This window comes from Pteronotus mesoamericanus, unplaced genomic scaffold, assembly GCF_021234165.1.
Source record: "Pteronotus mesoamericanus isolate MK-2021 breed Mesoamerican mustached bat unplaced genomic scaffold, CSHL_Meso_final scaffold_1186, whole genome shotgun sequence".
Classification (NCBI taxonomy): Eukaryota; Metazoa; Chordata; class Mammalia; order Chiroptera; family Mormoopidae; genus Pteronotus; species Pteronotus mesoamericanus.
The window spans coordinates 12,317,791-12,337,685 of record NW_026555302.1 but is presented as its reverse complement, the minus strand read 5'-3'; the positions used below and the strand labels follow the sequence as shown (position 1 = coordinate 12,337,685).

Genomic DNA, 19,895 nt, shown 5'->3' with positions numbered 1-19,895 from the left:
AACACACATTTCACTCGTTCAGTATGGAGATGTAAGTTGCCTTTAGTTGTCAAAAAAAATTTTTTGAAGTATATAGTTCCACTGTTATTCTCTTTCATTATTTTGACTTTCTTCTTTAAAAGTATGAATTATATCTAGGTCTTCTATATTGAGTTTATATGTCTTATATAATAAAGTTGTGTATACGCCCCAAATCAACTTTTTGTAAAACTGGGTATTTTTCCCCACTATCAATAAATGCGCAGATAGGCTTATTCCTCAACCAAATAAGTATTTTGCTCTGTGTGGCCATACACATAGATATGCTTTCCATTAGCACTTTCTTCTGTGTTAATTGCTTGCTACCTTGGTAATTCTGAGAAGGACTGAATTCTTACGTCCAAGAAACGCCTTGGTTCAGCAGGGACTGTGGGCCAGGAGACTCCGGCTGACCTGTGGAATTACTTTTCCAGGTGTCTAAGATTGTGGACCTTATTTATAGGAAACTGTGTGAGAATTCGACTCAAGTTATGAAGCACACTATGCTGCAGGTCATCACCTTGTTGACACGTACCTCGCCAAAAAAAGTCATCTTTCAGCTGATGGACTACCCAGTCCCTGCGGACAAGTAAGGCCCTCTCGCCCCTTCCACAAGGGGTTGCTCACAGTGTCCAGAGCCAGACAGACCTGGACACGCCAGGCCTGGCTTCCTCTTTCCTGAAAGGGAATATCTACTTCTGCAGCACATAGGGTGACTGTAAGCCTTAAGTAAGATCACACATGTCATTCATACACTTGTATGATACCTGGCTCACCATGGACCATCAGGAAGTGGTCGCCGTATTGATTAGCTGAGTTTTTGGGCTCTGCCTATCCGACAGAAACAAACCTCCCCTCAAAGCAATAAGGAGTCGTTCTCCACATGTGATAAAATTCATAGTGTTCTTTTCTCATTTAGGAAAGACAGACGGAAGATATTTCCACCCACCACTAAAATAAGGAAACACTAAAAATTTCCCAATATAATTCGAAGTCTTCATCCCTTACCTGTTTATCTGAAATTCAGGACCCAGGGTCACAGGAGATATTTAAGAAAATAGTGCTAACGTGAGCCTAACAGGGCAGTGACTAACAGGCACATGAGAAGAGGTCAGTAAATTACATCACTGTTTCTACAGTCTGTGCATTGGAAAGGAAGGTATTACTTCTCCACTATGAATACTGTGAAATGCAGAAAGTGATATTATATTTAGAACAGATTTGGGCTTTGGAAAGAAAGGAATCTGAATTCTACCCCAGCTATGCAAGTTTCATCAACTCCTTGATCCTCAATTTCCTCTTCTGTGAATGGAGAAAAGGTCATTTTATGTATAAAGCTGTTACATGGGATCAATGAGTTAACATCTGTGAAAAGGCATCAAAATCAACAAAATGCTAAACCAATTCTATGACTGACTTTCTTTTTCCAGCTGAAAGATTGTATTTATTTAGGAAGCTTAAACTCACAACAAACATTGAGAAAATTCCTAAAAACTAAAAACCTTCGTAAGACTCAGTGGTGTTCACTCAGGACCTGAGCACTGTGTGTGTGTACAGTATCACCAGCCTTCTGGCATCTTGTTGAGGGGAGAGAACACACCCACGCAGCCATGAGATAACAGCTCGCAGTGAATCTAGTACAAACAACACGCATTGAGGAGGTGCAGAAAGCAAGACGGTTAGAGTTAGGTGAACTGACTTAAAGTAGCCCCAAACAGGTCGTGTGCAATAGCAGCTGAGGTAGCAAAGAGGAGGGCTAGGAGGCAGGCTAAACTGGAGAAGGAGAAGGGAGCCCTGGGCAGCCAAAGGCATGACCAAGAGAAGAGGGGCATGTGAGATCCTGTGTCCGCGTGCTTGCCAGAGTGCTTCTAAGAGGTCAGGGGGCAGGGGGTGAGTAACAGGTTCTAGAGAACGGGGCGTGTCCCTGTTCCGGGGCCCCAGGCCCTCACATAGGAGGAGCCTCAGGGCAGAGAGGCTGAGCGACAGGGTGCAGGCCCCAGCATGGCTTAACAAGACACCAGGAACACCCTGGCATGGGGGCACATAGCAGATTCAGGATGAGCTGCAGCGAGAACACCCTTGAAGAGCGGCTGCGTGTGCAGACAAAGCAGCTACGGGCCTGGAGGCTGAGAAGCCCTGGGTCTAGTCACATCCATGTCACCGATTACCTGCGTGACAATTGGCAAAGTGGCTCGCTCCTCCGAGCCATTCATTTAATTTTAATTAACTTCACATCTCATTTTCTAATCGTTTCATTCACAGAGGTAGTTTTTTACCTATACCTTTTTTCAATCAGCATATTTGTCTGCTAATTTTATTTTCATACCGGTTTTTAGATATTCTATTATCCCTGGACAAACTGGGTCCTGAGGTGGGAGGAAGGCGGCGGGGCCGGCGGGGGGGGGGGGGGGGCGGGGGCGCGGAGCAGAACGCCGGCCAGTCCTTGATGTTGAGCAGAGCAGATACTCAGAAGTGAACTGGCAGGCGTTGCAGGCTGCAGTTTTATTACTGAAAGTCTCCTTCTGTTTTCACTGACAAGAAATGCAACGGGGCCGTTTGAAAATGGACACATGAGCTTGTTTAGGGTTTGTCTGCAGGGTCTTTCCTGCTAGAAAGAGAGGTTGACCCAGAGCCATTCCCGACTCACGTTGCGGGATTAGCAGGAGCGGCCTGGGACTCACGGGTGGGCTGGCTGTGTTGCAGCACTTTGCTACTGATGTGGCAAGCGGCTGGTTCCGAGGCCAGCGTGGCCCTCTACGTGCTCAAGACCATCTTGCTGATACTGAGGGGGAAGCCTGGGGAAAGGCAGGACAGCCTGGCAGACAGAAGACGGTTCTCTATCGACACTACCAACATGATGCCAGTGGCGGTACGTCATGCGCGCGTTTCTTTTTCCCAGGGGTGTTTCCTGATCGCGAAAGTTCCTGCCTGCCCTCGGGCCCAGTCACGCCGCCTTCGCAGCCCTGCCCTCATGCACGCACGCATGCATGCACCCACTCATCCAGCATACATCTATTGAGTGCCTACTATGTGTTGCTCCCTGTTCATGAAGCCTACGTTCTGGTGAGTGACAGTGACAACGAACCAAAAATAATGTGCCGCGTGCCAGACGACAAAAAGCTTAGAAGACATACAAAGCACTGGGATGAAAAGAAAGTGAAGGGGAAGGGGTTAGGGAAGTTGGTCAGAGTGGGCCACTCTGCTGAAGTGACAGCTAATCAGAGACCTCAAGGAGGCAAGGGAGTGACCCTTGCAAGTATCTGGGCAAGAGCTCTGGACGCAGAAAAGGGCAAAAGCCCTGTAGTGACGGGCACCGCCCCCCCGTCGTCCCCCCCCCCCAGGCGCATCACGGGACGCAAGGAGGACAGCCAGGGCAGAACTGAGCGAGGGTGGCCGCGAAGGAGATGGTGTCAGAGAGGCAGCAACCAGCTAAGCATGCACGCGTTGACAGGCATGTGAAGGCCTGCGCACATTTGCATCCTTCATTATCTATCTCCCAAGGACTGAAACTGCCACTTCTGGGAGTCAATTCAAGTCTTGCAGACACACAGAAAAACATGGAGAGTGCCCCACAAGTGCGGGCTTGGGACATGGGGGTCTGACGTGGACGGGCAGTCAGGACACCGAGTGATTTGTCAGGGACCTGGCCGCCCTCCCTTCCTAGCGCACTGCCCTGGATTGCCGAAGCACAGGGAGGGCCTGGCAGTGGGGAGGACAGCCTTCGTGGCCACGGATGAAGGGGGCCTTGGGACGCACGCCCTCCTTGGGGACCAGCCTGCTTCCTGCTGGCGCTGGCAGCGTGGAGGGCAGGGCATGGGTGGCCGACAGTGCTTTGGGAATTCATGGCGGCAGACAGCTTGGCACATCCCTGGCTCAAAACAGACTGAGCAGCTGTTATCGGAGAAGGAACGCCCATGCAGGCTTCAGGCTTCCTTCGAGGAGGTAGGGGTGGGTGCGAAGTCCCTCCCTTCCCGTCCCCACTGGGGCTCACAGGGCTCGGAGAGCGAGGGCGACAGACTCAACTCTCTTCCCTTCCCTTGCAGGCATCCCAGGCCCTGTGCACGCTTCTGCCTGTCGCTTCCTACAAGAAAGCGGTGGCCCAGTTCTTCCCGCAGCTCTTGATGGCCCTTCTGTTCCAACTCTTTTACACCAGCAACATGACCCTGGTGACGAAGGACAATCTTTTGTGAGCTGGCTGCTGTCACTGCTTCTACCCCCTCGGGTTGGGCAGTGCGTTCGTTGATGACAGGTTTTCCTCCTCTGAAGGGCACAATGCCTTCCACGTAGTAACTGCCTTGAGTGCCCAGAAGTCAGCCAGGGCCTTCGCTGAGGGTGGGTGCCGGGAAGGCAGGACCACCCTGCAGAGCACGGCTTAGACCCCTCCAGCAGGGAGAGCACCGCGGTGGGTGTGTGCAGGGGGCAGCGGGAGCACCGTCACTCTAGGCGTTCATCCTGCCCACGTCGGCAGCTTCGGCTCTTCCCTTTCACCCACGAGAGCGCAGTGAGCTCTGCTGCCCTCTGGGAAAATCTGCGCCCAGCTCTCTGCGGGTCGCCCTCACTCCACTTCCAGGCCAGGCGGCTCTCGAAAACACAGGCATTCGGGGGCGGGTGTCTGCTCTCTTTCGAGCAGACACACCAAGTCAGTGAGGATAGGTCCTATTTATTTACAGCATCCGAGGAAGAAAGTCGACACCTTGACCAAGTTCTCACATCATGTAACCTTTTGCTAGTAAGCTGTTAAGAAGTGAATAAATGAACAAACTGCTCCAGGGCCAGTCCTAAGCTGCCTGGGTTGCAGTTCCAGAGGGAGCCCGCACCTGGGCCGTGAATCAGGAGCCAGGAAGAGCACCTGCGGCCTCCTCCCTCTCAAATATCCCCTCTTCCCACACCAGCATCCTGTCCGGGCTGGAAAGGCCAGGCAGGTCCCATGTGCGGGCAACATGAAGGCCGTGGTCAGGTGGTGACTCTGCTCTCCTCTGGGCCCTAGCTTTGCCCGCGATGCCCTGAGGGTGCTGCTGAATTGCTCTGGGCTGGAACAGGTGGATATTGCACTGAAGAAAAAGAATTTCTGGAACCAGATCTCCCAGGTGCTGTTTCACCACCACGGGGTCTACCTCATCGCCAAGTAAGAGCGGGCCCTGTCCGCGCAGGCCTCTGGGTCTCTGTCCCTCCCTCTCTTCCTTCAGCAAAGCCACGTAGGCTCACAGTCCACATCCACTCTGACTTCCAAGCCTCCCCCGATGGTCCGTATTGACACACAGCTCCTACTTCCTTGCTGATTTTGAGGGGTGTCTCCTTTGGGATTGTCTTCCCTTTCCTGGCCTGCGCGCCTAGTGACAAGGTGCACAGCCTCCCTCTCTCCACAGGATAGTTTCCCCTTTCTGATACGGGCAACTGGAGCTGAATCCGGTTCCTTTCCTCTCTTGTTCGCTGTAGGCATCAGACAGTGACTGCTGCGCCTGATGAGACAGACAAATGGGGGAAGGGGAATGGAAGAGGACTTTTGTTCTTCTTGTCCTACAATTTCTTTCTCCTGGTCAGCCTGTTAGCATGAAGCAAGCTTCTGATTCTGGGGATCAGATGTGCTGACCAAGAATCAAGATTCATACTCTTGACAAGGTGACAGACCATGACGCAGAAAGTATAGTCCGAACGGGCCCTGGGCTTCTGGCACTTTTCAAACGGCAGCTTATTTGCCCATAGATTTCTGGAACACATCTTGTTTTGTTAAAGGGTAATTCATCTGTGCCCTCAAATGGCACCCAGGTAAGAGTCACTCTAACTGGAGTGATTTTGGATCTTCGAACACAAAGCGTGGTCCACAGACCAGCAGCCACACAGCAACACCCGGGAATTAAAAACACAGACTCGCATGGGCCACAGAGACCTAGTGAGTCAGAATCTGCAATTCAGCAAGATTCCCCGGGTGACTGGCAAGCGCACTGACGTTCCAGGGGCACTGGTTTAGAGCACCAACCTGGGGTCTTCAAGGGGAATCTGTGCCACATCATCCTTCCCAATCCCGCCACTGCCGACCGAGCCGGGTGTGTCAGGACAGCTGTGAGCCTGGCTGGTGCCCAGGCGGGTTGCAGAGGACGGCTTGGTGAATCAGGTTCACCGCCTCCTCTCCAGAGTAACCGAGATAGCCCCGAGCTCTCTCCTTCCTTCTATCATTTAAAGGAAGGACTTGGTCTACGACAGCAAAGGCGGCCGGCATGGCCGCCTGGAATCACCAACATACTCATTTTCCCTCCCTTTGGTCTGGCACTGATTGGAGGCTGCGGCTACATAGGGCATTTGGTTCTACAGCTCAGGAGGGGGACAGGAAAGGCCGGTGACGTTAAGAGATGTTGTCAGTGACCCAGGTATATTCGAGGGGGGGACCCAAAAAAGCCAGAATTATCTTCTGGAGGGTGGGCCCCTTGTAGCACAGGCTTCCCAGCTAGGTGAGTATTCTGGGAACCTGTCTGTATCAGTGCGCCAGCTGGCGTTGTTGTGAGAGGCTGTGTTCGGCTTCAGTGAATTTTTTTTCAAAGACTTTCAATCAATGCATTTGCCCTTTTCACGGATGGGCGATTTATGAGCACACCTGCCCATACCACACTGAGTACTCGTCCAGCAGTTTTTGACTGAAAATGGCATGACCACCATACCCCACCCTCTCTATTCACCTGATCTCACCTTTTCTCACAGAGTAACTTTTTCTTGTTTCCCAATGAAAAAAGTCCTCAAACTGAAATGTTTTGCCCATGTGGAAGAGGTGAAACAAAACACGGCACAAACCCTAAAAGACAGCAAAATCAACAAATTCAAAAACTGTTTTGAGCACTGGAAAAAACACCTTGATAGGTGTATGGCATCAAATAGAGAGTACTCTAAAGGTGACCGAAGTGTAAGCATGAAAGAATACACAACTTTTTATAAATAAATTCCATTTTCTTGGGGTCCCTCCGCACACTTCCCCACCGCCTGTGCAGAATTCACACGGGGGCTGCCATTTACTTTGGATTAGGGAAGACTACAGAGTATCTTTCCTGGTATCTGGGTCATACAAAATCTAAGGATACTACTTCTCTCTTTCCTGCCATTTGCATTTGCTGATGCAGAGAGTGTCTTCATCTTCCCTGCTCATCCAGTGCCTTCTCCTCCTTTCCAGAACTCTCAGTGAATATAACTTTCCACAATTTCCGGAGACCCTGCATTATCTCTACAAGCTCTCGGTGGAAGGTCCTAGAAGATCAGAGGAGAGTGTGATCACAGTGATCTTCCTCACAGAAGTGAGTTTACTTAGTGACTCAACAACTGAGTTTGCACTGTCCTTTCTTACCCAAGCATATCCAGCACTCCAACCCTGTATCCCTGTCTCTGAATGTTTACTTCACCACAAGTTAAAAAAATGACAGATTCCCGAGGCTGAGGGGCGAGGAGGAGACAAAGCTGGGTTACGGACGGTTGAACCCACGGCCTCTCCTGGAGGTGGCTTTCATCATTCCCGTGAGCATGTGGATCTGCACAAACATCAAGTTATGTTTGAAATACCAGCTCCTGTATCTCTGCATGCTTGTTAAAGTATATCAAGGGATAACGGGGTTTACTAAAGACAGCAGGTAGCATCCAGGATCTAAATGATGCATCAGGCTGTCTGGAAAAAAGAAAAAGAAGGGCCAAATAACTGGGTGAAGTAAAGACTAGAGCTCCGTTACTTTGTATATGAATATTACATCATATATCATAGTGCCATTCTAGAGTCAAACATATTGAGGAAATCCTTTTGGATCAAACTTTAGCTTTTGCTAAATAATTAACTACCTAAGCAAGCATCATTTAATTCATAAGCATAAAATTCACTACTCGCTGATAATACCTTTATAAATGTTACTGTTAATTTCATACACATACACACATATGCTTACACAGAAGCACACACATATTAGGGTCTGTCTCAGCTTAATTGTTAGGTTCCGTTTATTTTTTATTCTTGTGGGAAGCACCACACTGTTGAATTATGGCCATTTGCAAGTGAAGTTTGATGTCTAGCAAAGCAACTTTTCCTTAACTCTTCTTTTCAAAATTTCCTTTGTTCTTTCTATATATTTGTTCTTCTAGTAAAAGTTTAAAATAACTGTGCCAGGTTTAAAGGAAAAAAGCTTTTGTTGAAATTATCCTTTCAATTACATTAATGCTATGAGCTTCTTAGGAATATTTGATATTTTTATATTTTCATTTCTATTCAATATTTTGTCATTTTCATATACATTTTACATACTAATTTTGGAATTATTAGGTAGCTGATATTTTAAGTTGTTAGTGTGAATGTGGCCTTTTCATCTGGATGTTCAAGCTCATTGTTGCTGAATGCTCAGGAAAATTAGGCTATTATCTTGAATTCAACTACTTTCCTACGCTCTTATATAAATTCTAATAATATTTTAGTTGATTCTCTTGAGTTTTCTAGTTATATGACCCTACTGAGTGAAAAATGAGGATAATACTGTTACCCTGTTTAAATCATTTCATTTATTTTCCTGAATCGTGTTATTTTCGCCTTGTCCTTTAAAGTTCCATTTTGTGAATAATTTGATCTTTCCTTTGCCCACTTAGTACCTATTATGACCTTGGTGTTTTTCTCAGTAAATTGTATAACTCTCCCTCTTTTTTCTCTCCTTCTCAACACAAATTTGTGAAGGATATCAAGTTAACTCATGAACATAGTGCTTTGACTATGCATCCTCAGTGAGAAATATTTTAAGGACAAAAATCTTTTTAAAATACTCATTTTTACTCAGGAGTTTTATTAATATTGTGTGTTGATATCATAATTTTAAAAACTGAGGCATGCATTGCAGAGCAGAAAGAAATAAGAACACACAGTGATGTTACTCGGCACCAGGATTTTCCAGGTAAGGGAAAGATGAGGCAATAGAAAACCGCAAGAAGTTAATATTAACAGTGTTCCATTATATTTGAACTGAATGTAGCAATATTGTCAAAGTGAACTTATGACCAAAAAACAAACAAACAGAAACAACAGTATTTCTTAGCTCAAGTAAGGACCCAGAAGACATGATATGCCAATCACAATGAGTCCACTCTAGCACCCACTTCTAATGGTTTCTCAATACCATTGTTCACTAAAAGGAACCTTGTCTCCTTAAAGAAATGAATAATTGCAGGGGGCAAGGAAAAGATGAGTCTAGGACATCTAATTTTTCCACAAGCAAAGAAGTGCTCAAAGGTAGATGAGTCATGTCCAAAGGACATAAGAGTCAACTTGCATGGGCTCCTATTGCCCAAATTTGAGCATCAAAAGAAATTATAACATCAAATAATTGTAATATGTTGAAAATTTTAATGCCTAAATCCTTGTTAATACTCAAAAGTGGAAAGCTGGGAGAGGTGGGGGGTGGGGGGAGGTGCCAGCCAGTAAATGCAGAAATAAGGCGAGAAGTAAGAAAAAAATCACCATTTTGCAAATCCCAGTTTAATAAATGAATGAAGAAAAAAGTCATCAATAATTTTAAAACCATTCAGTGGAAGGTTGTTGGAGAACACAATATTTACATGGTATCAAATTATCACCCCGCAGATTAGTGACTAAGTATAAAAGGAAAATGTGCCTTGCCCTTCGCTGTGTGGGGATGTGCTCACAGAAGTACCTGTGGGAATCCGTACGGGCACTGCGCGTTGCAGTGTGAGTTGTGTTTCGGTTTCACCGAAAATGTCTTTATTTCTATGCCTGCGGCAGGACCTACGCATTCGCCTTTACTCTGCTTAGGAACATATTAGTTATTTTCTTCCAGCTCCTGAATAAATTCTTCAAGGACCCATTCCCAGAAGAATTTTTGGTTCTCTTCAGGAACTGGATCAACGACTCCAACCCCGCAGTGAGCAAAGTGAGCCTGCAGAAGATCGGCAGCATGGCGCCCGTCATCAACCAGGTGCGCGGCCAGGTGCCCGGCGTCTGCCGGCTCCCCCCATGGCGCAGGCTGAGACTGGCTGTTGCTCAGGAGCCTTGCTGAGGCTCCATCAATGAGGGATCGGGGTTGACTGGAAGGAATGTGTTAAGCCAAGTTAGTGGCTTTATCGCCTAATTTATCTTTTTCCCAGAAAATCATTCGTAGCATTCAGGATTTATCAGCATCGCCCTACATGAACACCTCCTCACAGTCTATTCGAAACCTCAGACATAGGTGATCCCTTCCCCCCCCCCCCCCCCCGCCGCCACTCACACGTGCACGCAGGTTAATGGTCCTCGCCAAGCGCTCATGCGAGCTTCTCCCTCCACTATAATGCCTTCCCCCTCCACACCGACGTGGTCGCCTTTCTCTCCTTGTTCAATGATCAGTTCAAGTCAAATTCCACTCACTCTTTGGATCCCTAGCAGCCTCATATCTGCTCAGAGCCACACCAACTGTGAGCACTCACTTACAGAGCATTTTATATCTGTGCTACTCCACGTATAATTCTGAACCAGCAGCATCAGTATCGCCTGGAAACTGTTAAAGAGACGCAAACTGTCAGGCCCTAGGTCAGGCCTGTGAAATCGGAAATCCTGGGGGTGGGACTCACCGATCTGTGTTTTCAAAAGTCCTCCCGTGGGTACCAACACAGCTGAAACTGGAGAGCCGTGTCTCACACTGGCTCCCGCCGTGTCCTGTGGCTCCAGCTTACTTTCCGGAAAGGCTGAACCTAAGTCCATCCCTTGTAAACTTCCCTTGTAAATGTCAAAGTACTTGCATAATGCTGAGAGTGTAGCCGTTCCATGAATCATTGTTGATTTAATAATATATTTAATAACAAATCTGTGTTTGTTACTAAGCGTAATATCCAAAAACTTAAAGCCAGTCAAGAGGGTACGTATTTTGCATTTAGAACGAAATGAGCCATGGTCTGTTTGCTTCAAATAAATCATACAAGTCGATGTACATTCTTTTCATAAACGGAGACTTAATTATTGCCTCATCTAGCACTCTTCCCAGTGTTCTTAACCACTGAAGGGAGATTCTGTGTCAAGATTACCTAGGAGAGAGAGACAGAATCTCTGGACTGAGGTTTCACGTACTGCCTATGGGTAAAGATTCAACTTTCCTGCCAGACACATGCGGCCTCTGGCTATTATTTTGGCAAATAGCACTTCTTCCTTTTACTTTTCTGTCCAGCCCTTCTTTTCCTCCTTTGGTGTCACCTGTTCATGTTTTCCCCTCCCTTAAGTTCTGTTTGTCTTTGATCTGCATTTGACTCCCAGGGGGTGCTCAGCACCTGAGCATCTCTCCCGTCCAAACAGGGCACCTTCTCCTAGTTCGGAGGGCGTGGGGTCAGTGGTGTGTTGGTACATGTTTAACAGTCAGCTCAATAGAAATCAGGCCAATGGTCCTGGTGTAAACACCATGGCTGACTTCAAGCTGTCAAAGAGACATCATTAAACGTGGAGTTGGGAAGAAGTGCACTTAAGCTCATCATGCAGACCTAACGCATGTAAATAACCTCAAAGGCGTATGAGAGAAAAGGGAGCGAAGTCAATAGGAAGTGATAAATTTTGAGTATGTATAGCCATTGTTTCTATTTATTTCTAAGTGTATAAAAGTTAACTTTTTAGTAGTGACACTTATCTAACGATCAGCCTACAACATTGTTTACCACTGACTCTTGTGAGCCAGCTCCAGCACGCCACCGCACGCCACCGCACGCCACCGCACGCCACCCAAAAGCTGGCTTAAGCCCCCTTCCCACCCTGAATCCTACCATTTCCCTCCTTTTATATGTAGGTAGGAAATGTCTGCAGCTTATTATTATCCATCCTGGACGCCTTCCTTTCCAAAGACAAGACTGTTATAATTCGGGCCTTGCTTACCCTCCGAAGACTTTTAAACAAACTGGACAAGGTGACCTACTCCTCCCTGTGCACCAGAATTGCTTCCAGCTACTGTCCACTGATGGATCACGTGAGTAACACAGCCGGGCATGTGAGATACCTCGGGGCAGTGGTTCAGCTGGAGCCCTGGCTCTGGCAATGAGGCTACGTGCCCGAGGAAGCCAGCGGAAGACAGTCATTGTGTGTAGAGCCACTGTTTCCTTCCGAGATGCCATTAGTCAGGAAGCACTGTGAGAACCTGGGAAAGTCTGCCCATAAAGAGGGAGACTCAAAGAGTAGCCACTGTCCTTGGATGAGAGAGAAATTGTAGCTGAGCAGTTATATATTGGTTAACCCTGGGTCAGGACTTCCTGGGTTCAAATCCTGTTGTCTCTTATTAGCTGTGAAATCTAAGCAGGTGGTTCAGCCTCCCACCTGTAAAACAGAGAGTGCAGCAGGTGTCTGGCAGGGGTTAGAGATGACATGTAATGCCCCACCTGGGTCCCTGATCATCATGTAAAACTGTCAGTTAAAAAGTATCTCATCAGAAAGTTGTGTTTTAAGAATTCTTGTTTTGTACGGTAAATGTGTTCCAAACAAGTTGGATGGCAGTGATTTATTTTAATAAGCAGGAATACTTTGGTATGCCATGGGGAATCTATTTCTTTTTAGAGACTTCTGTAATTGTAGTGAGTCGTTTGTGAAACAGAGAATTATTTCGTAGTAAATTATCTTGCCGAAATTTGTAAGTTCTTAATTACTTGGGTTTCAGTGAAGAGGAGCACAATATTATTAAATTACGGAAAGAAAAAGTTTAGTGGAAAAAATTATTTTTATAAGGACAACGATGATAATAATAGTGGCTAAAATTTACTGAGCATTTACCATGTACCAGGTATTATTCTAAGGAATTTACATGCATTATCTAATTCTCTAAACAAACTCTACTGCTATTATCCAGGTTACATGTAAAGAAACTGAGGCAAAGAAAAGTGAATTTTTGGTCAAGTTCACACAGTTAATAAGTAGTTAAAATAACTATGTAAAAAATTATTTTCAAAGTGAAATCATTTGGGGGAAAAAGCACTACATAAATTATCAAGCCAAAAATGAAGGAAAATTAAAGAGAACAGAGAGCTGCCATGGGTCAATTCACCCTAAGTCATTCCTTGAAGGCAGAGTGTTTGAAAGATATCAGGATATCAATGAACCCATGGTGCTGTGTGTCTCCATATTAAAAGTGAAAAAAAAAAACAACATGATCAAGCTCACTGGACCACTGGGGACTGAAACTGGGATTTCGGCAGGTACTGGGCACTCCAAAGCTCCCCCCGCTGAATATATGTTCAGCCTTTCCACGGCCAGCATGCCTCCCTGTAATTCAAGGACACAAACAGGTGGCCCGCAGATGAATGCAACTTGCAGGTGCATGAAGGTTAGCCCTCAGGCAGAGTAAGCGGGACATTTTTACACTGAGAGGTTGCTCACAAACGCGTGGATTGTGAAGGAAATGTCAGAATTTCTGGGGATACCGAACACCACACGCCCACCTGGCAGCAGCCTGCGGGAGTCGGTGTCTCTCAGAGAGGACAGGGCTCTCTCCTGTCCGGTCTCCATCCTCTCCCTGCTCTCCTCAAATGCCACCCACTGTGTTCATTTGCATCCCTGTCCAGCCCCTATGACATGCAATTTAATTGCCACTCATTTAGGTTTAGACTTTGATACCCATGCATTACCCCTCAGGAGGAACATACGAAGCCATGTCAGCCCTGTGTGTTTTGTTGGGAATACAGCTGATACATTCCTGAGAACAGAAAGGAAGGATAAAAAATGAAATCATAAACATTTCTTAAAAACAGGAAGGTAACATATTATTTTCAAAAACTGACCTCTTCCCCTGACTTGCAATTTTTCTCTTCTAGAGTCTTTGTAATGCAATCACCTCTCCATGTTTGGCTTGTACAAGCTCTGTGTCAGTACAAGGCGCTCCCACGGTGCTCGCTGGTAGCTCTACAAAGGCCTCCATGACTATTGCTCAATTACTCTAAGTACCTTTACAGGAATTATAGTTTAACAGATGACTGCAACTTAAGATTACTCCAAGTTAAACAGGTTACTGCAATGTCTATTTTTAAGACATTATTAGAGACTGCCTTCCTAAATTTAACACGCCTACTGTTCACATGGGATTTTTTTTTTTTTCCATGCAATCTGAACTTTGGTAAGCAACACTGATTTGCAATGAAACCCAGAGCTGACTGCTTGGATCCAAAGTGAAGCTCGTCTAAAAATAACATCATAATTTCATACAGATGTATATATACATATATCATAGATACTTATGTAGTATACATACATGTATAAATATATATAAACATACATATCGCACTGTTTAAAGACAGAAGCCCTAGAGGCACCCTCAAGCGAGGCTTCTCTGTGCACCAATTCCAGAGCAACGGAGGCATTCGGAGCATGGCCATCCGACACTTCGGCGAGTTACTCAGGGACATGAGTCAGTACACGTGGATGTTGAACAGAGTGGTGATCGGAGCCCTGGTGCCTCTGGTCCTGTTTCTGGAGGACACAGAGACAAGAGTCGTTACAGTACGTCCTGGGGTCTTGTTTTTCTTAGTTTTGCAGAGACGCACTGCGTGTTTTATGGAACACTGGACACAGGCATCTCACTGACTGTTTTCCACTTTCGCAGGCCTGTAAACATACATTGGCAATCTGCGCCTCGAAATTACATTGGTCAATATCGCATTTGCTCATGGGCCACTCTTACAGTTTTGAGCTGGTTGTGCTCAACATCTGCAACAAGCTTGTAAGTGGCCCTTCGGTGTTTCCTACCATCCGTTATCGAAAGAACATTAAAGGACCTCCTAAATGAGGGGAAGGGAGGTGGGAACGGGGTGAATCTTGGAGAAGAAAGGTAAAAAAAAAAAAATATCAAATGGGTGAGAACAGCCAGAGCTTGAAACCAGAGAAAATTATCATTTTCCATTTCCCATTCCTTGATATTGACCCTCTAGCTAACCCTCCTCCAATCCACCCACATGGAGCTTTGGATGGGTCGGAATGAAGGAACAGCACTTCAGGGCGCTGAAAGAAAACTAGGAATTATCTGGTCACTGCCTAATGAGCTGGCCCCCTGAACGCCGGCACAGAATGCAGTGGGAGAAGGGAAAACGCTAACCAAAGGTGGGAACACAAGGTTGGGAAGCATATAAAAAATGGAAGAATACCCACAAACAGAAAAGTCGAGCTCACACATAGAACTCTCAGGTTTCAAACTGGGCTTTATCTGGTATAAGCAACCAAGTTCTTTTCACCGGAAGCCTCTCTGAAAGGGAACATGTGTACTTTTTCAACAACTGAGAGTGTTTTTTCCCTTTCTATTTGCAGTTTGCTTCTCATGGGAGCTACACTGTAGATTTGCTCTCTGATGCCTTGGGGTTCCTAAGGAGCTCCCACGTGTATCTGAGGAGAGCGTCCCTCATTCTCATAGGTAAACATAATTCAGTTCTCATTGCCTGACTTGTCTTAAAAGGTACAGCTAGAAGTCTTCCTTAAAAAAAGAATTATAAATCACTTTTGTTGATGATGGACAGCACCCATCATGGTGATATCTACGATGAATAGTGGTTACTGCGTATGATTAGAATGAAGTTCTATTTTATACTGCGCAGTGAGTATAGCTGTGTGATTAAATTATTACATGAAGTATTTTTGAAAAGATGGCATACCACTGCTCAGTATCCCCTTTTGCTGTTTAAAAATCACCACCCAAGGAACAAGGATACAGGAATATCTAAAAATCCAAACACTATCTTCAGCAAAATTTGGGCATCTGTAGCCACAACTCTAACAGATGAGGAAGAGCTATCAAATCTGATAAAGTAAAAAAAAAAAAAAAAAAGTAGGGTTGGGAGTAGTGAAGGAAGATTCTAGGAGAAGACAACTAAAGTTTTCAATCTTGGACAAACCTGACCATTTTTCCCACTAGATTCTCACTATAAAGATCAAAATTGATAATCCTTGATTTGGAATGACAGGAAGTGAATTCCCAACCTGGTAATGGGATTTTCACTGGGCCTTGTTTAGCCCCGGGGAGCAGCAGGGACAACAAGGAATCAGGAAATGCACAGTCATGTTGTTCTAGTAAAGAAGAGAGAGCCAGGTTGTCAGAGTGAAAGACAAACTGAATTAAGAGCAACACTAGTGCCCCTGATCTGTGCTGACCAGAGAAGATGCAGGGACACACACACACACACACACACACACACACACACAGAAACCTGTGTCACAGAAACTTGATTTCAAACCAGAAAAGTCCTGTTACTCTGAATTCTACCTTGGTCCTTTCCACAAGCCCTCCTCTGTTAGAACTATTCCAAGGTCCAAAAATAAGTAATCTTTTAAAGGAAATGACATTATCTTTCTATAGAGGTATTTCCAGGGGGAAAGGAGAGGAAAGAAGAAAAACAAATTTTTATAAGTTGTTTCTACCGAGAAGAGGGAAATCATGATAAAAATATCCACAAATATACAACTTTTTGAAATAAAGATCTAAAGTATAGGGACAAGTACAGAGTCGATACATGATTGGAAAGTGGGAGCACATGAAAAATAAGCTTTCAAAGGATAAGGGGCACATGTCAGAAAAAAAAAAACATATAACCATCACACACACAAAAATGCAGTGCAACCAGCAGATGAAAAAATATATACATGCATATTGTTGATAAGTCATTAAGGGACAAAGGAGTCCGAGGATGAGAAATGCTAGCAAAATGAAATGTTGAGCAAGAGAAGGCAGACACAAAAGAATGTGCATTGAAGGATGGAGGAGCCGGCTGGGGAGGAGCACGAGGAAGGCTTCTGGGGTGCTAGTCCTGTCCTATTTAGTGACCCGGGCGGTCGGTACAGGTGTTCATGGTGTGGTCATTCACTGACCTGGGCACTTAGGACATGTGCATGTTTATAAACATACACATTTTTCAGCAGTTTCATTAAATGATTAAGTATGGGACAGCACTAAAAGAGGACGCAAGGATCATCTAGAGATGCTTTGCTTTCTAGAAGGCAATGAAGACAGATGACGTCAGAGGAGGTATCGTCCTAATGTGCTGGGGGTTTTTACTTTGTGCATAGGGTACTTGACAACACTGGGTGGCCATTTACTGCTCAAAGATGACATTGAGGTCATGCTTGAGGGTAAGTGTTGAAGACATAATGAAATCCTGCTCAGGTCTAAGCGCACTCACTCTTGGTGGTTCTACTCACATGAGTTCCACAATAATGCCAGGTGCTGGGGGTGGGAGGGGGTAGGGGTGAGGAGAGACTCCATGGAAGAATTGGGTTGAGGGGCACCCTTTTTTCCTTTTTTATTCTCTCTCTCTCTCTCTGACGTATCCTCCCAAGGCCCTTCAGAACGGCACAGAGAGCTGAGAGCTGACTCACTCATTCACCCAACCAGTATTTTTTCCAGCTCTAATCTAGCAGCCAGGGGTACAGCAGCAAACAAAACAAAGCCCCTGCCCTCAGGGAATTGAAGTTTCAGGAGTTTGCAATGTATGCCTGCACCAGAGGGACTTAAAAGAAGGGCAGAGTATATTCTATCCAAATGTTTGGATCTTTGGCATCTCTCTCCCGCCTCTCTTTCCCCACCGGGGGTCAGAATTACAAACAGGTAAGGTAGGACAGTTTTAGAGTTACAGCGAAATTGAGTGGAATGCGTCGAGATTCCCCACACACCTCCTGCCCCCACGCATGCGCCCCCCAGCACACGGTGCGTTTGTTATGGCTGATTAACCTGCACTGACACGTCAGTACACTTCTTCCTTTTTCATGCGTTCATGTATTCACGCGTTTATTCCATACATATTTATTGACTGCCTCCTAAATTCTCTGTCTCTCAAAACCCTTTTCTTCTTTCTCTCCTCCTCCTGCTCCTTTTCCTCTCTTTTTTCTAAGTGTGCCCCTCTTTTCCTCTATTTCTTTTTAAGAAAGAGAGAATTTCCCACAAGCTCAAGATCTGGAAATAATGATATTAGCATATCATTATATATATATAATCTCAGATCGTTTTTAAAGAATATAAATCATTACCTATTTTCAAAGTGATAACTGTTTCATAACTTTTTTCATTTGTTCATATATCATAAACATCTTTCATACCAAGAATTATGGATCTCCATCATTCTGTTAGTATGTGTGTGCTATTTCATTTTATGATAGTCCCCCTTTTTTTAAATTCATTTTTCTTTACTAATTTGAGAGAGGAAGAAGGGGGAAGGCAGGGAGGGGGAGAGAGAGAGAGACATTGATTTGTTGTTCTGCTCATCTACGTATGAATTTGTTGCTTCTTTTATGTGCCCTGACCAGATATCAAACCTGCAACCCAATTTCTAAGTAGTTCCCTGCTGACGCCCATTTAGACTGAGCCCAGCTCTCTTCATCATCCTGAGCAATGCTGAGCCTCTTCACACGTGCACGTTAGTGCCCCTGGAAGAACGGCCACCCAGCACACGAGAGCCACTCGATAAACGTTTAGTGAATATTCCCATTTTTCTTTTAATGAGAGCTGGATAACACTTCCTGGTGCTATTAGTCAAAGGAGTGAAAATTGGGGCGTGGGGCAGAGAGGCTCAGGGGGAACACAGAAGGTGGGCTGTTCAGACGCCGAGCCGCTTGGATTCGGCGCGGCGCTGTGTTCTCAGGGCCCCCTGCCGTTGCAGCTATCGACCGAGTGCTCGAAGACGAAGACCCGGAGATCAGGGACTTAGCAAAAAGAACCTGCAAACTTTTTAAGGAAGTGGCCCATCAAATGACCTCCTCAGTTATTAAACAAGGCTCCCGAAGACTGTTTAACTTTATCTACATCAAAAAGCTGAAGCTTCTTTACCATTACAACTCACCCAACGATGTGACAGAAAGTCCTATGAAGATTAAAGAAACCAGGAATGGTAAGAAAGGCCTCATGCATGAGAGCGATGAAACCATTTTGTGAAAGGAGGCCTTCGCCAAGGGCTAGCAGCACAACTCAGAAGAGGAAAGATCTCCTCTTTCCTCTAAGGATGCTGGGAGCCATTTTACTGCTCCTTCTTAACTGTCTTCAAATACAGAAATCTGTTGCCTCTCTAGGTCTGACAGTGCTCAGAAACCTTAATTCATCAAACCCAATAAAAAAATAAAAAATCATATAAGCAAAGTGTTTAATGAGAAGCTCTTGGGGCTTAATTCCATCAATAAGCCAGACACTGTGCTAGGCGGTGGGGACATGTGGGTAAGAGTCACGGCTGCCATCCTCAGGAAGGTGACAATCTAGTGGTGCTCGACTTGGCTATTTCCATCCCGCTGGGAGGAATGTTGCCCCAAGGCAGTACTCACAGAGGAGGAAATGGCACCTGTAGGGGAATGGGAACACAGGGAAATGTATGCCAGGTGGAAACAATGAGGCAAGAAGGGCGGGGGGCAGGTGCTGGAGAGCCTGTGGCAGATACAAGTGGGCAAGATGAGCACTAGATGTATCTGGGTGGCCACACGGACGGTGCATAAATGTCTCATCGCTGGGTTGTACGTCTGAAACTAATATTAGATGTCAACTGTAATTTTAAAATAAAAAATTATTTTAAAACAGGAATGAGGAGAGCTGAGGCCCAAGGAGAACACACTGCGCTGCTGTGCTCATCTCTCTAAACTTCTTGAAGTGAAAACTGCCCAGTCAATCACGATGGCTCCCACTGGTGCTTGGCCTGGAGTCGTGAGGGAGCCGACGCACACATGCTGCCGGGCTAAGGGCTCTTCCCTCCCCCCAGCTCCTGTACCCCCCGCCCCACACACACACCTTCTCAGTAACTCACCGTTGAATGTATTCACTGCTGAATCCCCACTGCCTACATCTGTACCTGGCACATACACTGGGGGTGGGGGGGTGTATTTTAATGAATGGCTAATTGAGTGACACCCTGTGATTTGACTATGGGAATGCCTCTGTTCAATGGCATGCCACGTGAGGAAACAA

At 45.8% G+C, this 19,895-nt stretch overlaps 1 protein-coding gene across 1 annotated transcript in view; it reads left to right on the top strand.

The window, feature by feature from the left end:
* The window catches only part of MROH9 (maestro heat like repeat family member 9), a 61,125-nt gene extending 42,244 nt beyond the window's left edge, over positions 1–18,881 (top strand). Inside the window, exons 10-21 of the mRNA XM_054587599.1 lie at positions 453–607; positions 2,722–2,887; positions 4,062–4,204; positions 5,006–5,143; positions 7,175–7,295; positions 9,819–9,956; positions 11,784–11,960; positions 14,321–14,473; positions 14,577–14,693; positions 15,275–15,377; positions 17,024–17,086; positions 18,610–18,881. Of these exons, the coding sequence (XP_054443574.1) occupies positions 453–607; positions 2,722–2,887; positions 4,062–4,204; positions 5,006–5,143; positions 7,175–7,295; positions 9,819–9,956; positions 11,784–11,960; positions 14,321–14,473; positions 14,577–14,693; positions 15,275–15,377; positions 17,024–17,086; positions 18,610–18,881 (1,746 nt within the window). The remainder of the gene's footprint in view (positions 1–452; positions 608–2,721; positions 2,888–4,061; positions 4,205–5,005; positions 5,144–7,174; positions 7,296–9,818; positions 9,957–11,783; positions 11,961–14,320; positions 14,474–14,576; positions 14,694–15,274; positions 15,378–17,023; positions 17,087–18,609) is intronic.
* Positions 18,882–19,895: the final 1,014 nt, after the last annotated feature.